The sequence below is a fragment of the Halichoerus grypus genome, chromosome 8 (assembly GCF_964656455.1).
Source record: "Halichoerus grypus chromosome 8, mHalGry1.hap1.1, whole genome shotgun sequence".
Taxonomy (NCBI): Eukaryota; Metazoa; Chordata; class Mammalia; order Carnivora; family Phocidae; genus Halichoerus; species Halichoerus grypus.
The window spans coordinates 112788700-112811509 of NC_135719.1; the positions used below are offsets into that span (position 1 = coordinate 112788700).

Genomic DNA, 22810 nt, shown 5'->3' on the forward strand with positions numbered 1-22810 from the left:
AATGATAAATACAATAACCAAATTTTCAATATTTTTAATAAATTTTTTAGGTCAAGGCTCACTCTTTATTTTCTTCATTCAACAATGTTATTCTAGAAGAAAGCAAAAAAAACTCAGAAGGATCAGTATTGTCCCAGGATTTGAAATTTGATGATGAAGTTATAAAAATGGATCCCAGGATCAAGCCCAGACCAAAACTTATTAGTTTGGATGATAAAACAATACTTTCTCTTGCCAATACTAGCATTTACAGTCATATTGTGGTGAGTATTATAAGGAATAAAATTTGGAATTTGGACCTTGAATTTGGAATCATAATCTATCATATGAAGTCTAAGGATACTAAAGCACCTATCTGGTGATGCCAGCCATCATGCTGTCAAAGTTAAAAATGCCTCGACCTTTCCTTCTTTGTGGACTAGATCAGTGTTGTCTGGTAGTAATATAATATGAACCATACATGTAATTTAAATTTTCTATTAGCCACGTTAAAATTTTTTTAATTAAAAGATAAGATTAATTTTAATTAATCCAACATATCTAAAATATTATTATTTCAATATGCAATCAATATGAAGAGTCATTAATCAGATAGTTTCAACTACGTCTTTGATGTCTGGAGTATATTTGCAGTCTACAGCACTTTCAGACTACCCACATTTCATGTGCTCAATAGCCACATGTCGCTAGTGACTACCATACAGGACAGTATAGGCCTAGAGGGTAGCCTTCTAGTTTACAAGGTATTTTATTCCTGAATAACAAGTAAGCTCTCTTTAAATGATTAAGACAGATAAGTTTCAAATTAGTTTCCAGGATTCATCAACACAGAATATAGGAGCTTTATCTTTATAAAATTAACCAATAGAATTTGAGTTACTACTACTACTGAAGCAACTTACTTTATTTACACTGAGGCAGTTCTATTGAGATATTAAGCCTACCTCTATACCTTGACTTTCAGATCTGTCCATTTCAAATCTGCTACCATTCTATCTGAACTATCATAATCCCTGACCTAGACTACTGCCATGGCCTTCTAACAGGGCTCCCTGCACTCTACCATTGCAACATTGCACAACTCCAGGAGGTGCAATTCACATTATATACTATTAATGTGTTCTTTTGGTGCCATTCATTATATAACTGAATATAACTCACTGTGGGGGTTAGGGGGTTCCTCCTAGAACTGTGCAACAGAGGCCCTGTCCTGCTTTCACTTTGAGCCCCCAACTCATTCTCCATGTTAAAGCTAGAGCAATCTTTTCAAAATGCAAATCTGGTCATGAAATCTCTGTCACCCCTCACCACTCCTACTTGAAATCCTCAAATGATTTTCCATTGTTTTAAAAATAAAACCAAAGTCCTTAATATGGCCTATAAGATTTTGCATGGCCTGGTCCCTGGCCTACCTTTCCAGACTCTTTTCATAGTACCCTCTCTTTAGCTCTCTGTGCTCAGCCTTCTTTCTATGTCTTAAACACATTCTGCCTGCAGCCAACACAGAGCCTCTGCACTTGCTAGTCCTCTGCATGGAATGTTCTCCCCTGACCCCCTTCTCCTGGTTAATTCCCACCTTTTAGATCTATACTGAAGCATTCAAGTTTTCTCTTACCTCTGAGTCCATGACAGATTCCTTTGTTATATGCTCTGTATCCTTCCTAGACTGTAAATTCCACAGGGGCAGAGGCTGTGGCTGTCCTTCGATATGTGTATCCCCAGTAGCAGGGCAGCAATATAAGATGTAGTGTGCATTGCAGAAGAGGGCCATATACAAGGGGTACCCTTTAAATCATAGAACCATATATGTACTACAATTTTCTGACAATTCTTGTCAGAAATTTCTTGTCCTAACAAAGTCGGCATATTGTGACAGTATTCTAATAGCTGAAAATAAAGGTGTCTCGAGGAAAGGATGGATGCCACTTTCTTATTTACTCATAAACACTGTGTAGACTAGCATCAGCTCTGCCATTTTCTAGCACAACACCTGGCACACATGAGATACTCATTATAAAAACAATACCTTTACAAACAGCAAATGGGTCTTACAGAGAGTGGGTTTGCTTGAACCTGCAGAAGTGGCAAGCAAATTGATATTTGATTGATACACTGATAAGAATACTTGAGAAGACAACTTATTCTCACAGGACACTATCTTTCTATGTGTGTACTGAAAGCTGAAATACAGATAAATACTCAGAAATGATTTTTATCTTGAAAGTCAATTACATTGCTCCAATGTGACATTTCTAGATTGCTTGTTTATGATGACAGTCTTTTTCAAGTGACTGTGGGAAACAAAAAGAAAGCAAAAATATTTTTAAAAATAATAAATGTGGTCAATAGTTTTGAGTCTGCTTCTGAAAATATTTAGAAAACATCTTTTTTAAAGTTGTTTATGGAATTGCTTTTGTCCAACTACATCATCACCATCCACCAAATCTTCAAGTCTAATAGATTAAGTTTTGACCTTAGCCAGTTATTAGAGAGGAAGGGAAGTTTCATAACGTGATGACAGTATCACCATCTGTATCATAAATATGCAGTCTAGTGATTACAGGAGCAATCTTTGAGCTGACAGTATGGAGAAATTATTGTTTCTGCACTATAATGTCAAGATTTCATATTTGAGTAATACATTTTTGATAATAAAAGCTTAGGATGAAAGGCTTAATAAATGCATGAGTTCTGATTGGATTGAGCTTCTATTACATATATTTCTATAGATTTAAAGGGATTAAATAAAAGTTTAAAAAAAGCAATAGTAAAAAAAAAAAAAAGTAGGTCCTTTTTATTATCTTTGGTTTGTAAGATAAAAAACAGTGAGGAGGATAAGACTTCAGAATACCCTGGCTTGCTTGTGACCTTCACCTGACTGCCTTAATTTGATCAACACCCATAGCATAAGAATGAAAGAACCTCTCATCCTAAATTTGCCTACGTGGCTCAAAAGCCAGAAAAACCTTCTAGGGCTTCTAGTAAGAATACTAGGTATTACAACAAGAATGTTTAGACATCACACCCTTTATTCTCCTTCCTTTGTGCCATTACCATAGGAGAAATTCAGGATACATACCTCTTACTTTCTTTTCAGTCTTCCCCACTAGATGGAGTTTTTTGAGGACATCCATAAAAATTAATAAAATATATCGAAATAAAGGTGGAAGGTGGGTGGGGGGAGGGGTGAAATAGGTGAAGAGGATTAAGAGTACACTTATTGTGATGAGCACTGAGCAATGTATAGAATTGTTGAATCATTATATTATACACCTGAAACTAATACAACACTTTATGTTAATTTTACCTGAATAAAAAAAAATAGAGTTGTTGTTAGTTGCATGTCTGGCTTTTGCAATGATTTATTCATCTAGCATTTACTGAGCATTTGCTGTGCTTTAGGCAATGAGGTAAGTATTAGGAGTTCAAAATGAATTAGTTATTTTCCCTCTCTCAAGGATACCATTTTAGTGGAGGAGACATATGTAAACAAACATAGGAAGCTTGGAGTTGCTGAGAGAACGTCACAGAAAGAGACAAGTTTTGCACAGATTTTTGAAGGATATGAGAAATTTAGTTGTTTACATTTTCTAGGCAGAGGAAATACTCTTTCTAGAAGCACATGGGTTTTTGTTTTGTTTTGTTTTTAAGATTTTATTCATTTATTTGACAGAGAGAGAGACAGCGAGAGAGGGAACACAAGCAAGGGGAGTGGGAGAGGGAGAAGCAGGCTTCCCGCTGAGCAGGGAGCCCGATGCGGGGCTTGATCCCAGGACACTGGGATCATGACCTGAGCTGAAGGCAGACGCTTAACGACTGAGCCACCCAGGTGCCCCTAGAAGCACATGGTTTTGAAAGATCCTAGTGTTATCCGGGAACACAGGGTGACTATGAACATAGGGTGTGTACCGGTGGAAGGTAAAGGTGTAGGTTGGAATACAAGAAAGAGGTGAAAGATTTATGCGATCTGAAGTGAAAAGATAGTAGACAGGGAAAAATGAAGGGGGGAAAATTGGAGGGGGAGACAAACCATGAGAGACTATTGACTCTGAGAAACAAACTGAAGGTTCTAGAGGGGAGGGGGGTGGGGGGATGGGTTAGCCTGGTGATGGGTATTAAACAGGGCACGTATTGAATGGAGCACTGGGTGTTATACGCAACAATGAATCATGGAACACTACATCAAAAACTAATGATGTAGGGCGCCTGGGTGGCTCAGTCGATTAAGCGTCTGCCTTTGGCTCAGGTCATGATCCCAGGGTCCTGGGATCAAGTCCCACATCAGGCTCCCTGCTCAGCGGGGAGTCTGCTTCTCCCTCTAATCCTCCCCCCTGCTCCTGCTCTCTCTCTCTCTCTCACACTCTCTCTCTCCCAAATAAATAAAATCTTGAAAAAAAAAAAAAACTAATGATATAATGTATGGTGATTAACATAATAAAATAAAAAAAAACTTAAAAAAAAAAGGAATACAAGAAAGATACATTAGGTTGTGGTTGGAAGAGTAGGACATTATGCCACAATAGGATGGATTTTTGAAGACAAATTTTAAATTTTAGATTTTCTTTAAGGAACAGTTCCTGTGTTTTTAAAGACCCTAACTTTGGCAACTTGTGGTTAGATTTAACTGAAGTCAGACTGATGGTATAGATATCCAGTGGAAACTACTGCAGTAGTCCAAAGGACAAATAATAGTCTGAACTAAGGCACTTGTAGTGGTGATGGTATGGTTTGAGAAACATTTCTAGAGTCAAATGTATTTGGAAAAGAGGAAAAGGGGATGGTCAACAATATCTGTTCGACAGATAGTAAAACTCTTAATCAGGACCAAAAACATAGACTGCCAGGCCCATATATAGGAAAAATGATGAATTCAGTTTGGACATGTTAAGTGTAAGGTATCTGTAGAATCTATCATGGATGATACCGGTATGTGACCTGTAGAATAAACTACTCTGCATAATTTCATCCTTCTTAACAATTTTAACCAAGTTTTGACAACAACTCGACATTTAGAGGTTTCCCCTGCCAGGAATTTGTTATGTTCACAGTATAATAGGGTATAAGATGGTGGTGGTGAGTGAAGAAAGTTGGGAGGTAGACACTTGATTTTATCATAATACCCATTTGTTGTGAATATTGCGGTCAATTATATTAGTACATTTTCTTGTGCCACTACTTATGATGTAGACTATGCATGAATGTAATCTTCACTTGATATCATTCACAATGGTGTAAAGATAGAAAAATATGTAGTGATCAGGGTATCCCCTAAATATACAACTGTATTAACACTCCTTTTTATTGAACTCAGGATCAAATGGACAGGGAAAGTTTGGGCCAAATTCTGATATGGAAACATTTTCCTACCTCCTTCTTCGAGCATCTGTCCTGCTTTTAACACCCTCATCCTCTGCTCCTTAGTCCAGTGCCCTCATATAGTTTCCAGCAGTCACGGTGTAGCCCTGCCATCTTCTCTCTTGTGAGATATCCTAATACCCCAAATCTTTAGGGCCTACATTGTTCACTGGCTAGCTTGAGAAATAGGCATGCCTCAGGGTACCTGGGTGGCTCAGTCATTAAGCGTCTGCCTTCGGCTCAGGTCATGATCCCAGGGTCCTGGGATCAAGTCCCGCATCGGGCTCCCTGCTCAGTGGGAAGCCTGCTTCTCCCTCTTCCACTCCCCCCGCTTGTGTTCCCTCTCTTGCTGTCTCTGTCAAATAAATAAAATCTTAAAAAAAAAAAATAGGTATGCCTCAATAAATGTCTTAACAATATATTTAACTATTTTCTAAAAAGAGTTTCTAGACCAAGTGGAAAATCAAATTAATCAAGAAAAGGGTCCAATAATGCTATTATAAACTCTACCTTTTAAAATCATACATTAGATTTATTTATTGGCTCTCTCTTAATGTTATTTAAATAACTATGATGTAGAATATAATCTGTCTTATTTTTTATTTACATTTCATTTTATTTCAGAGTCTGAATCTCCTTGGAAACAGCTTGAGTAAATTGAGAGATCTCTCCAAGTTAACAGGACTTCGAAAACTTAATATCAGCTTTAATGAATTTACTTGTTTAGATGATGTATACCACCTGGTAAGAACTCCTTTTTAAATTATTTAAGTAAAAGAAATAATTTTTTTTTTTTTTTTAAAGATTTTATTTACTTATTTGACAGAGAGAGACACAGTGAGAGAAGGAACACAAGCAGGGGAAGTGGGAGAGGGAGAAGCAGGCTTCCCGCAGAGCAGGGAGCCCGATGCGGGGCTCGATCCCAGGACCCCGGGATCATGACCTGAGCCGAAGGCAGACGCTCAACGACTGAGCCACCCAGGCGCCCCGTAAAAGAAATAATTTAAAAGATAAATTATTTTTGTAATGAAGACCTCAAATATACCATATTCAAGATTATACAGCTCAAATTAGGAACAAAACACTATGGTATGTTACTTTGTCTAAAACAGGTCTTAGAGGGCGCCTGGGTAGCTCAGTCAGTTAAGTGTCTGCCTTCGGCTCAGGTCATGATCTCGGGGTCCTGGGATCGAGTCCTGCGTTGGGCTCTCCCTCTGCCTGCCACTCCCCCCACCTGCTTGTGCTCTCTCTCTCTCAAATAAATAAATAAAATCTTTAAAAAAAATTAAAAAATAAAATAGATCTTGATTCAGATTCCATTTGCAAACCAAATACACACCTGTGGTCATACCTGATTTCTAACTACTTTAAAGTAAATTTATTAAAACTACTCCAGACTTGTTTTTAAAATGTTCTTTGGAAATTGTCATTTCCATTTTCTTCTGCTCTTGTTTTCTCATTCTTATTTTTCTCCTTGTGAGTCCTTAACTTCTTCTTCATTTTCTGGTTCACCACTTCATATCTAAGGCTGTCAGTTCTCTTCCCATTTGTTCATTATTCATATTGTTATTTCTCTTTCTTTCTGCCTTGTCCTTTCTACCTGGATGTCACATGTGCAGATCTTGTTTAACTTGTGTTCGCCCTCTCATAGATCACAGGACAAACACAATAATGCACCATGTAGACATAGCTAAGCATCTTATCTGGCTTTTGTTTGTTATATATCATAGAACAAAAATAATTTTATATGTGGCTCCAGAACTCCAACCCAGCATCGCCTATTTCCATGGGTCCCAAGTCACTGGCCTAACTTTTCAGAACATAGCATCATTCTCAGCTTGTATTCATTCCCCTACTCCCTTTCAATCATATCAAAGCCCTTGCATTGCTGCTTCTCCCGCTGTGGTGGGAGCTGTTGCTTTCCTTACTGACCTTAAGTTTCAGTACTAAACCCCCATCCTTGTTTCTTTTAGTAAGCCAAAGTCCTTTTGTTTTTTTAAAAGATTTATTTATTTATTTGAGAGAGAGAGAGAGTGGCGGGGAGGAGCAGAGGGAGGGGGAGAGAGGAAACTCAAGCCACCCAGGGGCCCCAAGCTGAAGTCCTTTTTAATAGAATCCCTGATAGTCTGGGTTCGATATGTAGTCTGAGGAAAGAAGGTAGTTTAATAGAGGTCCCAAGATTATATGTAAATTGTTGGCATTTTTTATTTAACTTTTTTTCTGATGATTTGCCAGTGGTTCCAGAGGTTATGACAGTCATAATTTTGCTTACGCACAAAATTTAAAGAGTAAATTCTTGGGGTGCCTGGGTGGCTCAATCAGTTAAGCATCCAACTCTTGATTTTAGCTCAGGTCATGATTTCAGATTTCAGGGTAGGGGGATCAAGCCCTGCATCGGGCTCCCTGCTCAGCAGAGGTCTGCTTGAGATTCTCTCACCCTCCCCCCCCGCCCCTCCTCCCCACTCTCAAACTCTCTCTCTAAAATAAATAAATCCTTTTTTAAAAAAAAAGTACTCTTAAGTCATGCAAGGCACTTAGTGCTTTTAGACAGCTTAGCCAGCTGCTCAGCAGGTATTTTGCAGTATAGTTTTATCGTTCTTCTTAGATAGAAAAATTTCTGTCACAGCCTACTTACTGGATTGATATTACTGTGGCCATTTTACAGACAAGAGAACTGGATAAATTTATGCCCAAGTGGTATTTTCAAATTTTAAGATTAGCAAAGGTAGCTAGATATAAACCTCTCAAACATCAAGTATCTGATGTATAAATGTGTCTTGAAAAATGACTATAGGGATGTTAGGGGTGATCAGAGAGAGGAGATACTCCACATGTATATTTTTACCTTTTTATTGTAAAATAAAACACAGATACAGAAAACTACATACTACAACCATGTGGTTCAGTAAATTATTATAAGGTGAACGTGCTTATTACTGACACCTAGGTCAAGAAATAGAACTTTGTAACTTACAACATAGGTTATCCATCAGACACTGCCCTGATGCTTCCTTCTTCCTCTCACATAGACAATGGATACCATGTAGGTCTTGTGGTTGTTGGTGGCTTATCCTTACAATTTCTTTGGGGGCTTATTGGGCTACCTTGTCATGTAACTTTGTTATAAATGTTGTCCATAGAATTTGAGTTTTATCAATTTATTCTGTTTTCATGTGGGGATTCAGAGAGATTGAAAACCTATGCTGTCTCCGCCTCTTTATTCTCCAGTAGTGAGCTTTGTATATGTGTTTAATATGAATTATGTTTATCCTGGCATTACAGAAGGTTATGATCTAGTTTAATCACTCACCTGTCATTCCTCTTGTCTTCTATGTTTTTTAAGTTGCCTTTGAGATATCTCATTTTTACTATCATTTTCCTTAGGCATATCTCTAATATGGAGAGTTTCCATACCCCTCTTGCATGCTAGAAGTTGCTTCTACTAGGTTGCAGAAAGTAAATGTATTATTCTTAACTGTTTATCATCCTGGCCTTGCCTTTTAAATCAAAATACCCAACCTAACACCTAACGCTGTTTAACATAGGCCATGCATTAATTTAATGGAATACTTGGGCTTCATTAGTGGTGGGAAAAATATATACACTATATGGTTTTTTAAAAGTCTAAACAAGACATCCATACAAGATAAATTAAAAAGCCCTAAGCTGCATGTTTATCATTCACTCACCTGAACTATCAGGAAAAGAGAGTATCTAAGAGAAAGGAAAGGAAGTGATCTTTTTCTCTGAAAATAGCTCCACCACAATCAGAGTTGGCCAGGGAAAGACAAATATGTATGGCTATTTGCAATCTTAATCTAGATCATGTGCCTAATTTTTTACTGAGACAATACTTCTGTTTGATCTTTTCCAATGAGAAACTGATTGCTAAAGTGTTTCTGATGTCTAGAGAGAGCTAATTTATATGTAGAGAATGAACCATTATCCATAAGAATTTTTAAAAGAGGTGTTGTGGGTTTTAATCTTTATAAGTTGGCTGTACTATACTGTAATTTAAGAAAGACAAACTGAAGCACAAGAACTATTAAGAAACCCCTGCTACAAAACTGAAAATACTGTCTGTTCGTAGAGTCTGTTTTATATCTTGGGAATATAAAAGGAAGATCCCATCCCTGTTTTTAAGGAAAGAAGGCAATTATCTTTTTATGATGTATGGTTCCCAAATGCTAGTCTGCATTCAAATGCCAGAATTTGGGACAAGTTTTTACCACTTTATGATGAAAACTGGGAGAAGACAGGCCATGTAGTAAATTTTTATAAAGCCAAATTGATTTCATTTAAAAGACTATTCTAAGATTATGTCCTTAATACTGTCAAATATCCTTTTGTTCAAGAAATTATGATAGCAAATGATTGTATGTTTGTTTGTTTTACTATGCTTGCTTATGAGAATAAAAAGTCAATAATGCTATTTGGTTTCCAGGAATTTTTTTTAAGATTTTAATGATCTGAAGAAAAAAAAAGATTTTAATGATCTGTACATTCAACTCCTGCAACCTGAACCACTATAATAAATGCTTTTCCAAGAATATGAACTAGAGCAGTGACTAATTCTATGCTGAAGTCAAACAACTGTTGGAATTACCTATAAAGAAATCAAGTTCACTTTTAATCTATAGTAATATTACCTTTTTTAAAAAAAAAATATGTTGCAAAATATCTTCTTAAAGTCTTCTTTATCTCTTCTTTATTCTATGTCTGAATTAGTATATACCTTAAAAGAAAATTTTATTTGCAACAAATAGAAGTAACAAATTAAGTCTTAAAGACTTCTTACAAAAAATTAGATGAAGATCCCAATAGATAAATGGCTAAAGACAAGAAACACAATCAACAAAGAACAAAATTTTAAAATGGCTAATACAAAACACATGGAAAGATGTTCAACTTCACTGGTAATAAGCAATATAAATTAAAATAAAGCAGGTGAACTGGTGGGTATTTAAGAAAATGAGCATTCCCATATTCTACTATTGGAAGAAAAAATTGGTACAAACTTCCTTGAAAATTATTTAGCAGTATATATCAAAAATCTTAACAATATAGGGGTGCCTGGGTGGCTTAGTTGGCTGAGCATCCGACTCTTGATCTCAGCTCATGGTCATGAGTTTGAGCCCTATGTTAGGCTCCCCACCAGGCGTGGAGCCTACTTAAAAAAAAAAAAAAATCTTAGCAATATAGAAATCCTTAAAACTAATAATCCCATTTCTAAAAATATTTTCTGTAAAAATATCAGAGTCTCAGTTAAAGTATCATGATCATGGATGCTTGTTGCAGTGTTGCCCACAATTAGAAGCCACATAATTGTTCATAGTAAAATGTTTAAAATAATCCTAACAATTCACTTATTGGAATATTAGACAATCATGAAAAACCATTTTGTAGAATATTTAATGATGTGTGAACATTAAAGGGATACAGATTTCTATATAATACAATCTGTTTTATGTAAGAAAAATATATGTGCATATAATTAAAAACAATGTTTTCAGTGGTTTCTTGTGAGCAATATAATTATATGTGCTTTCTATTTTTCTTTTGATTTATTTACTACATTTCCTAAATTTCCAACATAGACCATGCATTAATTTAATGATTTTTAAGTTATTAAAAGTCATGTACTTTTAAAAATGAGAATTATAGAATAGGTTTAATTTCTACCTCTGAAAATGAACCTTTTTTAGCCAGCCTATGGGTTCAGTGGTATAAACCAGAAGTGCAGATAGTAAGAATTGTAATTCCTTGTTTTGGGGGACAAATTGTCTTGTCAGTTACTTTTTGCCTTCTTTTCTATGAAAACAAACACTGTCACTCCGCATTACAAGGGTGAAGTGAGAATTAAGAGAGGTCTAAAAATAAAATACCTGTAGAATACATACGTTGATACCATAATTGCTATATATCTACTGTGTAGGTTTTCTGTAAGAATTACCAAAAAACATATAAAGTGCTTAGTGAATTATAGAGAAAAGAACTCTGTAAAAACAAGCTGTGATCATTTTTAGCACCACTTCTATTTGTATGTGTTGCAGTATAACCTTGAATATTTGGATGCAAGCCATAACCATGTGATAACCCTGGAGGGATTTAGAGGTCTGATGAAACTGAGGCACTTAGACTTGAGCTGGAATCAACTGAAAAAATCTGGTGATGAAATAAATATGTTATGCAAACACACCACAAGCCTTCTTACGCTTGATATTAGGCATAATCCATGGCAAAAGGTAGGCAGCAGATGTATTTATAAAAAAGCAAATGATCATTTTTATTTCAAAGCCACTTTCTCATTACTCTTCAGTAGTAGCCAGAAATAGACAAACTATCTTTGTTTTACTAGAATTCCTTTTAAGTATTTCATAAGTTGAATTTAGTGTAGTGTAGTGATCAAATGAATCAAATGTTACTAAAAGATTTTTTTGATGGGCTCTAATAATTTGAGAGTATTGTGGCTTTAAGAGTGTTAGATACCATTGCCATTTGCAAACCTTGGGAGAGTTTATATAGTTCAGTGTGCTAGAACCTACTGTAACGAGGCATGGGACCAAGAATAATAGAATATGGGACGCCTGGGTGGCTCAGTCAGTTGAGCATCTGCCTTCGTCTCAGGTTCTAATCCCAGGGTCCTGAGATCAAGTCCCACATCGGGCTCCTTGCTCAGTGGGGAGCTTTCTTCTCTGTCTGCCACTCCCCCTGCTTGTGCTCACTCTCTCTGACAAATAAATACATAAAATCTTTTTAAAAAGGAATAATAGAATACAATAAGAGAGACAGACCATTAAGGGGGGAACAAATTTGTCACTTCCCCTGATAAGCCTTTATTATAAAGGCTTATGTTCTGCTATAAAAGGAAATTTGATTGAACACTATTTTTTTCTCATCTCAAAAATACATAGATTCATGCTAAGAAATTTCAGTATTCAACAATTATGTTTAAGGGTATCCCCAAGTATTTAAAATAAGCCCCAACTTTATAATTTCAAGAATCCTTTCCTTGCTTTTCAAAAATGTATATAAGACTGTTAAACATTTTAAAAAGAGGCTAATGATCGGTTCTATTAAATTTTCCATATTACTATGTTTACATTGTTGTATTTTTTCTTTTTTGCTCAGAAAAATTGAAGGATATTTTTCTTTTACCAAAGCAGACCCAGAATGTGCCTGGTCATAGGACAGCTCTCTTCCTGTTGCCAAACTAGAAGTCAAGGGCTAAAGATCCAGATAGAAGCACACACAGAGCTAACTAACTGCTGATCTAGATAAACAGGAGGCACTGCAGTTCTCTGAACACTTTTCACCACACTTTTCAACAGCTTACAGGACTTCCCTTCCTTCATAAGAGTAGAGCTATCCACCTTCAAATGAAACAGATCAGTTCTTAAATATAACTTAATTTCAGCTATTAAAGAACTAAGTTAAGCCCTTAATTGTAGATATAACTAATAAAGTGGGAGATGCATAATTTTGAATTACATGAGAAGGAATGAAGAAGCACTCCTTTCCATGCCATAACATATGCAGTATTTTGTAAAAATTAACTTTTTGTTATTTTCCCAAGCCAGCCACATTAAGGCTGAGTGTTATTGGCAGATTAAAGACTCTCACTCATTTAGATGGACTCCTCATTTCTGAAGAAGAAGCAACAGCAGCTATGACATTTATTACTGGAACAAAGATTACTCAGGTTGGATTTTACTGTTTAATATTTTTGTGCTATTTAGAATATACAAATTATATTTCTGTACTCTTGCTTTGTTATTAAGATTTTGTATCCTCTCTTAGCATTCTAATAAAAAATCAGTTAATATATAACATTCATATCACTTGAACTTTTTTTTCTGTTTAAATATATCCCATTTAAATACCAACTGGTTGTGTGGATTCTCATCCCTGCACACTACCCCAAAAATCAGTAAAAAATGCCTCTAGGGTAACTGTTTTTTTCCTATGAACCTGAACTCATCAGAGTCCTTTCTAGCGCCTACATGAAAATAAACAACTTTCCACGGATAAGGTAAGCTTGGAAGCCTTGATAAAGCACTTAGTGAATTATCTACTTAGTATTGATATTATGTGTATCTGGCTAAAACACAAACACACACATACATACATACATACATAACCTATTAACTTGGGGCATGGGGAATGCACATATTATCCAGATTAAGAATGCTATACTTTGGCCAAAGTAGCTTCATCTTAAATATCTTCACTCTAGTTCTCTAGCTATTTACTTTTTATTAGATATTTGAATATTAATTCCTTAATGTAATGTTTAATTTAGGATCTATTCAAAATGAAGGAAAGAAACTTTTTTGTTGATAAAAATATATTTAATTCCTCAAGAGGAGTTGGGGATTTACCCTACCAGAAATCAAAACTTACTAAAATCCTTTAAGACAATGCAGATTTGGGGCACCTGGTTGGCTTAGTCAGTTAAATGTCTGACTCCTGATTCAGCTCAGGTCTTGATCTCAGGGTCATGAGTTCAAGCCCCACACTGGGCTCCATGCTGAGTGTGGAGCCTACTTAAAAAAAATGTAGGTTTGGCACAGACCAAGAAAACAGAACATAAAGACCCAATATAGACCCATACATACATGGAAATTTGACAAACAACAAGCAGAGCTGCCTTTATTAGAGAGGCTAGTCAATAAAAGGCACTGGGACAAGTGCATTAAGGACTTCACTATAAAAGTCAAAATCAAGAATGTTTTAGAAGTAAAGAGAGAGATTGTCATTATGACCTTGAATGAGGAAAGAACTTATTACACAAGAAACCAAGAGCATAAATATGAAAGACTGGATTTGTCTACATTAAAATTAATATATCTGTTCTTTAAAGGGCACACCATAAAGAAAGGGAAAAAACAAGCTACATACTGGGGAAAAAAAATTTGCAACACATCTAACTGACAAAAGATATTATTTATATATACAGAACATATCAGAAAAAAAGACAACCAATCAAACAGAAAAATAGGCAAAAGATACTGGAGAGGAAATCAAAACAGCCAAATCACAGGAGAAGATGCTCCACTGCACTAGTATTCAAAAAAATGAACATTAAAACCACACAATCTACCAACTGAGAGTCACCGGTTGTCAAAAGTTTTAAAGCCTAACAATATCAAGTTTTAGCAAAAATTTGAAGTAGAAGTGGCAACTGGTATAACCACTTTGGAAAATAATTTGGCATTATCTAGGAAAGCTGAATATATACTTTCCCTATAACCCAGCAAGTTGTATATACTCTAAAGAAACTCCTGCATGTATGCAGCAGGAGTCAAGAATATTCATAACAACAGTGTGAAAAACTGAAATCGGCCCCAGTGTTCATTGATGGGAGAATTGCTAAGGAAATACTGTCTAGCAGTGACACCTGAATGAACTACCACTACATACAGCAGCATGCATGAATCTCATGAACACAACGTTGAGCAAAAAAGCTCAAAGAAGAACACGTACTTACTATTCAATTTACACATGGAGCCCACTGTGGGGCTTGAACTCATGACCCTGAGATCAAGACCTGAGCTGAAATCAAGAGTCAGACATTTGACTGAGTCACCCAAGCACCCCAAATCTGCATACATAAATCTCATGAACACAATGTTGACCAAAAAAGCTCATAGAAGAACACATACTTATTATTCAATTTACACAAGGTTCCAATATGTGTAAGACTAAATGATATATTATTTATGGGCACAAACATAAGTCTATAAAGCAAATGAATGGTAGAAGGAAAATTTGAGATCATTTGACTGCTTCTTAGAGCATTGATTGATTCACCTGAGGTGAGTGATGGTTTCTGAGGGGAAGGAGAGGAAAAGGATTAGGATGGGGGGCACACAGGGAGCTTCCAGGTAGGAGGAATATTCTAGCTCTGAAACCTGTTTAATGGATGGATTATGTTGATGTTTGTATTACAGCAATCCTTTCATAGTTCTATAAATTTTATTTTGTACATTGTTAAATATCTGCTAAGACAAAAAGTAAAATACATAAAGTATATCTAGATATTGAAAACATTTTAAGGCAAAGAAAATGTCATATTTTAAAATTATTCATTGGGCCACTCATCTAAGAAACAATACCTTTATATATAAATGACCTGCTGTATGCCATTTCCTTTATTCATCATGTGTTTTTTGTCTTATTAGTTATCTCTCTTACGGCATTCTGGTACTAAAGAGGAGAGACCACGGATACTTAGTATATGGCCTTCTGCCAAAATTCTGACACAGATTTCAAAGTTAGGACCACATTTACATCTGAGCGGAAACTGGTACTTGAAGGTAAAAGCTAATTCTATTAAACCTAATATAAAAGCTTAATTTCAATTGATTTTAATCATCTTTGGTCTTTGTATCATTAAGAGGGTACAGATAGATAAGGGGCAGAAAACTGGAAGAGCCAAATTAGAATCAAACAAGGAGCTCAAGTTGTGAACGGTAATGTCACAGGGACTAGACCTTAATGGTGGTCACCATAGAACTGGAGATTTAGGATAAAGGTACACTGCAAGACCAAAGGGTAGGTTTTGATAATACATCAAAATAAGCAAACTTGAAAGCTCAGAACCAGAGATCAAGCCAAAAGTTTGGGTAGCAATGTAAAAGAAATCAAGAATCCTGGCATGGGACTAGGAGAACTGGTCAGAATTCAGCCAAGGATAAGGGGGAAGGGTTAGAGGGCACCACCAGCTTCTTTTTGCTGCACAAAGCACCCTTATACATTTTTTTTTATTACCAGCTATGTACAGACATGTAGCTGTGATGCAGGCTCAGTGACAGCTCTGGCTGACCCCACAGCGAGTTTTGGAATTAGAATGACTCTTTAAATTTACCCCAGGTTGGACTGAGATGAGCAGGCCTTTATATCCCTCCATCACTGGATGTGGGCCAGCCTGGGACGGAGCGTGACCTTGGGCAAGGCAGCTCTCTGCAGCTGAGGCTGTCTCAGAAGGTGCTGACAGCCCAAGGCTTTCCGCCAACAGCACTCCCAGCAGCTGGGACAAGTCTTTCACTTTGGTGGGAATCTGGCCAGCACAGTGTCCATAAAACCACTTAAGTCCCTCTTGGAGTTATAATCTTGTCAAATCTTACTCTTTTGTAAGCTTCACTATGTCTTTAGTTCCTGAAGGAATTCCTTTGATGTCACTTACCACATTTGAATTATTTCATTAGCCTTTTTGTAGCACTGCGTTTATTGATAAGATTCGGAAGTAACATAAAATGTGAATTATTCTACAGATAACTGCTTTAAATTTAGATGGGCAACATCTCTTTGAAATTACAAATTTAGAAAAATTAGAAAATTTGAAATGGGCATCATTCAGCAACAATAATCTCACTAAAATGGGAGGCTTGGAATCCTGTGTTAACTTGGAAGAGCTCACATTAGACGGAAACTGTATCTCAAAGATAGAAGGTATGTGAGAATTTGAAAATCTTAAGATATGAATGTCCAATTAACAGAGCAAAAAATGAATAACACTGAGGACAGAATTTCTGGGTCTGAGGAGGAAGATGTCTAGAGAAGTTCCAAGAAGGTTTGGGGCAGAGCGTTCTACACATCTACTGATGGGATCTGTGACCGGTTGCTATGCGTAATGAGCCCAAGCTAGCAAACTTGCCACTCTTCTGACTTCCCTCTCTCTTCTGTGCCAATGTTTACCACTATTACCAATCCTAGCACATTACAAACTAGGCAGTAATTAATATCTACAGAGTGGGAAAAATGAATGAATGAGTGAGGTGTGCTTTTGAAAAAGAGAAAACAGCCCAGTTCATTTTTCAAAATATGGAATTAAGGTTACATTTGGAAATGTGAAGACTTTAACAAAAATGAACACTTTATTCACTAGAGGTTGAAAATCAATAGGGATCCATATAAAGTACTGTTAAGCAGCTTTACTAATGTCGGGTTTATCTGGGTATAGAATATTTCTGGTTGTGCATTTTTTTTTTTTTTTTTTTTTTTTTTCTGGTTGTGCATTTTGCTAACAAGGTTGTCCTTGTCAAGAAGAGAAGGTAAGAATTGGAAATCATGACTGGAAGAGACTTCATTTATACTTTACTCACTTTTGAATTGTTGGATTCTTTTCAGCATGTGTGTGTGTGTGTCTGTGTGCTTTTTCATAAACTAGAAAACTCTATTTCAAAAAATCACATATGCAAAAGCAAGTACTAAATATCTTTAAAAAACAGTATGTGTAACATTAGTTATACTTTATTTTGATGGCTCCTAACAATCTGCTTCTAAAACTTGCTTGATCATAAGAATCACTTGGGACACTGAGTGAATATACAGATTCACAGGCCTCTCCTTTGTAGATTTCAATTGAGTAAACCTGGGGGTAGCTCAGACATGTCTTTAGAACCATCACTAGTCTTCCATTCCCATACAATAGGGTGTTAGTTTTCCTTTATATGTATAAATGAGAACCCAGTTTCCTTTTTATTCCTGTCCATAATCCCATTGAAGGGAACTCCAACCTATATTTTTCCTATACTCACTTTTCAGAGATGATAGTTTTACCTCACTAAAGTTTAACAGATATTTCTCTCCTTTTCTCCAGACACAGATAGGTTTAAAATCCGTCTAAGGATTTTTGCCTTGATGGTTTTATCCTAACTTGCTAGATCAATTTACTTGCAGCATTGCATAGTCATGATGAAGGCTGGTGTGAAAGGCCAGCAAGGACAAAATGTACTGAGAACCAATTATTTGCCAAAAGCTACAACTGACGCTTTTCAAATGCCATTCCATTTTATTCCATAACCCCTTGGGAGCAGATTTCAGTATGTCCTGTTTTTGTTTTGTTTTTTTTAAGTATGCTCCATGCCCAACGTTGGGCATGAACTTAAAACCGTGAGATCGAGACCTGACCTGAGATCAAGAGTTAGATGCCCAACCAGTTGAGCCACCCAGGCTCCCCTCAGTACATCGTTTTTGTGGATGAGGAAAATGAGGCACAGAGGTTACAAAATTTTACATAACATATTTATGGTCCCAAATTTAGTAGTTATACATTTGAAACCAACTCTGACTCCAAAGTTCTCATCTTTCAATTTATACCATTCTATACCTACAGTTAAAAAGTACCTCCAGTACATAGCATACCTAAGAGTTAGATTGTGGTGAGAGGTGACATTTTCTAAAGTTCTGTCTTTTAAGTACTTTTAAGCATACAAAGGTAGAATTAGGTCAAATGGTTCTTTTTAATACAAATGATGCCACAAATGAAGAATACAAAGTGTTGTATCTAGTTCCTTACCTTTACTGTTTTAAAATGGGGGCTGGTGATTTTTTTGAGCTTTGTGTTACTATGATGGTAAAAATCTTAATGATATCATTTGAAGTTTATTTGAAAGCAAAACTCAATATTTCCTACATAATACCTTCCCTTAACACCTAAGAAGATTGAGTCTACTTAGAAATCTAAAACTGGAATTTAATATATTAGCTGGGACTTTATACACATTATATCCTTCTTAAACAAAAGCTAAAACAATGATAGTTAATACTGCAGAGTCTGTAAAGAGTAAAACAGCCAGTTGTTTTTTTTAAATTAACTTTTCAGTGCTATCTGAATCTTTTCTTGAATTTACTTATTTTTCTAGGCATTTCCAAGCTGACTAAATTAACCCGCCTCAGCATAAATAATAATCTTCTTACTGGTTTGGAAAAACATACGTTTGATAACTTGCTTCATCTTCACTCCCTTTCTCTGGAGAACAACAGAATCACTTCATTGAGTGGTCTACTAAAAGCTGTTACTCTGATTGAATTATACATAAGCAATAACTATATTGCTGTCAATCAGGAGATCTACAATTTAAAGGTGACTATCTAGGGTGGTAATGTTTTTGTTCTTTAAAATATGTATTGTTTCTTTATATTATGAAAATAGTGCATGTTCAATGTATAGGATTTGGAAAATATAGAAAAATATAAACAAAATAAAAGTCAAGAATAACAAGGTTTACTAAAATGTACTTGCATTCAATTTATGCATACATAAAAACATATGTATATGTAACCATAATGTCCCCAAGTTGACAACCTACTAGGGCAATTTTTTTTTTTTTTAAGTACAAATAAAATATTCAAGCCCCACTAACCAGTGCCTTCCTCAGTATTTCCAAGGATCCCCCAATCTGGTTGGGGAGTAAGAGTCTTTAACATTTCCTCTTCTCAGAGGAACTTTTATCTCTCACTTACTGGTTCTTACTGGTGACTCCAACACATTCTGGCCAACTTTGCCTAGCTTTGTCCTCTTTAATTCTCCCAATGAAACGTCTACGTCAAGCCTACTGTATAATAGGCTTTTCTGAAGACTTGAATAAAATGGAGGTTTACTACAGCACAGAATAGGAATTCACTTCAAATGCATTGTGTGACTTCACTGTTTCTAAAGTTCAGTGGCCATTCCCTACCACTGGGACTCTCATGATGACCTCTTTCTTTTGCTGATACCATATCGCTAGGATTTTACCTCCTACCAAAAACTTACGCCCGTTTCCTATCTTTCCTTGCGTTCAGTCTTCCCCTTCCTACTCCCTCAATATAACTACTTCTTCTAAAGCTGCACAGGCAACCTAATCAATGATAGCAGCAACAAAATAAACCATTTTACATCATGATGCAGAGCAGTGTTACTCCCGCTTGTCTTAACCTCTCCCATCCACCTCTCCTCTGGGCTCTTCCTGCACAACAAAGGCACATCAAAATGTCCTAATAAGAAAGCACATTTTCCCTTAAGATGAATTCTGCCACTCTCTCAGAAGATAGGAGCACATCAGTTTTATCCCTCATCGGAAGGCAGTGTTTTTCATTCTTGTTACATCTATATACACACATGCATACTACTTAACAGGACAGTATTCCATAAACAAAGCATATGGTTTTAAACTTAGCAAAGTTCCCTCCATGTCTTTACTACTGATAGCAATACATTTAGCAGCAGCATCCTAAAAGAGATTCTGATCATTTAACACATACCACTGAAATAGTGTACAAAATTAGAACTTACTGGTCTGCAAGGATAACTCCTGCAATAAAATGTATACTTAAATCACTATGTGTATCACTAAATGTACACTGAAATCACTATGAAATGATAAAGTAATTCAAATATTAAAATTCAAGGATGGTTAAACTCTTAAGGGGAAAAAAACTTGCTGGAGTATATATCTACTACATATATATATGTATGTATATATATGTATACATATGTGTGTAGGTAGGTAGATAGAGGTAGAGACAGAGATAGATAGAGATATATAGATATATCTTTAAATGTATGTGTTTTTATTACCCAGGGTTTATGCAACCTGGTCATTCTTGACATGTATGGAAATATTATTGTATGGAATCAAGAAAACTACCGGTTGTTTGTAATATTTCATCTTCCAGAACTGAAAGCTTTGGATGGAATCTCAATTGTAAGCTGTGAAGCCTCATGAAGGCTTTTATCATGCTTTTATCTTCCTATTTGAGACAACCAAATGACTCATAGCATTTGGTCCAGTTCATATTCATATATCCATAGGCCATAATCATTTTGAACTTTGCCTTCTCACTAGTATGATACCCAAATCTAGGTCTCCCAAACACATTTTAGATCTGGGTTTTAAAATTTTGTCCTTTAGCCAATTCCTGTCTAAATTGAGGTGGCAGGAAAGGAAAGATGCTGCCTACAGTTGCACCCACTAAATTCAGTGCCTAACAACTTAAAGAGTACAATTTTCTGGGACAGGATAGAAAAGTGTTCTGGAGCCCTACCATTCTCTTGGGCCTAAAACCAGCTTCCTATTTCCTAGAAAAATTTAGGCAAAATATATTTGAACAAAAAAATGGTATGTCAGTGTCCCTAGTCACTGTAAGTAAGGTGATGTTGTTGTCAGGTGGAAGGTAGAAGTCCGAATTCCCCCACCTGGCCTCTGTTGACAACCTGGAGGTATGTGATTTCTTACCTGCTAGGCTAGGGTAGAAGCTCACAGTCCATAGGCCTCCATGGACTCATCCTGACTGGTTTCCTCTTCCCAGTCAGAAGTGCCTCATGCATGCTCCGCCATTATTACTGGGTGGAAGTGGAACAGGCTGCCCAAGTATTCTCTAGTAACGCTTGTGGGTGGGGGCGGGGGGTGCATTACTGCTGGGAGAGGATGAAGGTCCACGCTGCTCACTCAGCAAGGGAATGATAGAGAGGTGCCTTGTTCAGCCAGGGCAAGAGGGGAAGTCTCTGCTCCCATTCTGCTTTTACAGGTGTAGATGGCACCACAATTTATTCCAAGGCATTTGGTTAGAGTAGACCCATTATTGTCTAAAGGTTTTCTGGCTTGTTAGGCTTCGCCTTTCCTAGTCTTTTGACTATAGAGTGCAGGTGTTTATGTGAATTCTTGTTTTCTCTTGTTTTCTGAGTTTCTGGTGTCTCCAGCACCAAGTCCCACATATATGAAGCAAAAAGAAAACCCAGATGTAAAGGAAAACCTGTGTCTGTGTGTTTCCTTTACTCTCACACTGCACTGCAATCACAACACTTCTGACACCAAATGTGCGGGTTTTCCACATATAAGCAATTCTCTGACCCAGAATTCAGCTGAATTCTGACACCATCTATCTGGAGATAGGTTCAGATTCCACAGGCTAAGGGCTCAGTCCCAACTATTGCCCCTGCCCCCACTTCAGACACCAATCACAAGTCCAGGTTGGCACCTACGCTTCTGACTAACCGGCTATAAAAAGGAGGTTTCCATGACCCTCTTCTTGGATTTGATTAATTTGCTAGAGCAGCTCACAGAACTCAGGAAAACATTTGCTTACTAGATTACTGATTTATTATAAAAGGATATAAAACTCAGAAACAACCAGATAGAAGAGAGGCATAGGGCAAGGTATACAGGAGGGGGCCCCGAGATTCCATGCTCTCTCTGAGCAAAGCACTTTTCCAAGCACCTCCACGTGGTCACCAACCTGAAGCTCTGTGAAGCCCCTCCTTTTGGGTTTTTATGGAGACTCCACTATGTAGGTATGGCTGATTAAATCAGGGGCCAGTGGTGACTAATTCATCCTCTAGCCCGTCTCCCTTCTCCAGAGATCACAGAGTGGGACTGAAAGTTCCAACCCTCTAATCATGGTTGGCTCCCCTGGCAAACAGCCCCCATCCTTAGGGACTTTCTAAAAGTCACCTTTTAACATAAACTAAGTGTGGTTGAAAGAAGCTTGTTCAGAATAACAAGACACTGTTTTCATCTTTATGGCTCTGGAGCAACCTCCCTCTCTTTTTTTTCTTTTCTTCCCCTATGTTCATCTGTTTTGTTTCTTAAATTCCACTTATGAGTGAAATCATATGGTATTTGTCTTTCTCTGACTGACTTATTTCGCTTAGTGTGATACACTCTAGCTCCATCCATGTCATTGCAAA

The 22810-nt window shown here is 36.7% G+C and overlaps 2 protein-coding genes across 3 annotated transcripts in view; one reads left to right on the forward strand and one right to left on the reverse strand.

Annotated features, from left to right (window-relative positions):
• Positions 1-22810, reverse strand: part of RTN1 (reticulon 1) — a 383578-nt gene that overhangs the window by 289362 nt on the left and 71406 nt on the right. The gene's annotated exons all lie outside the window — the stretch shown is intronic.
• LRRC9 (leucine rich repeat containing 9) overlaps positions 1-22810 on the forward strand; it is a 112848-nt gene that overhangs the window by 48822 nt on the left and 41216 nt on the right. The window contains exons 16-23 of the mRNA XM_078053772.1: positions 51-263; positions 5980-6099; positions 11409-11600; positions 12932-13057; positions 15540-15674; positions 16632-16809; positions 19005-19225; positions 20706-20828. Of these exons, the coding sequence (XP_077909898.1) occupies positions 51-263; positions 5980-6099; positions 11409-11600; positions 12932-13057; positions 15540-15674; positions 16632-16809; positions 19005-19225; positions 20706-20828 (1308 nt within the window). The remainder of the gene's footprint in view (positions 1-50; positions 264-5979; positions 6100-11408; positions 11601-12931; positions 13058-15539; positions 15675-16631; positions 16810-19004; positions 19226-20705; positions 20829-22810) is intronic.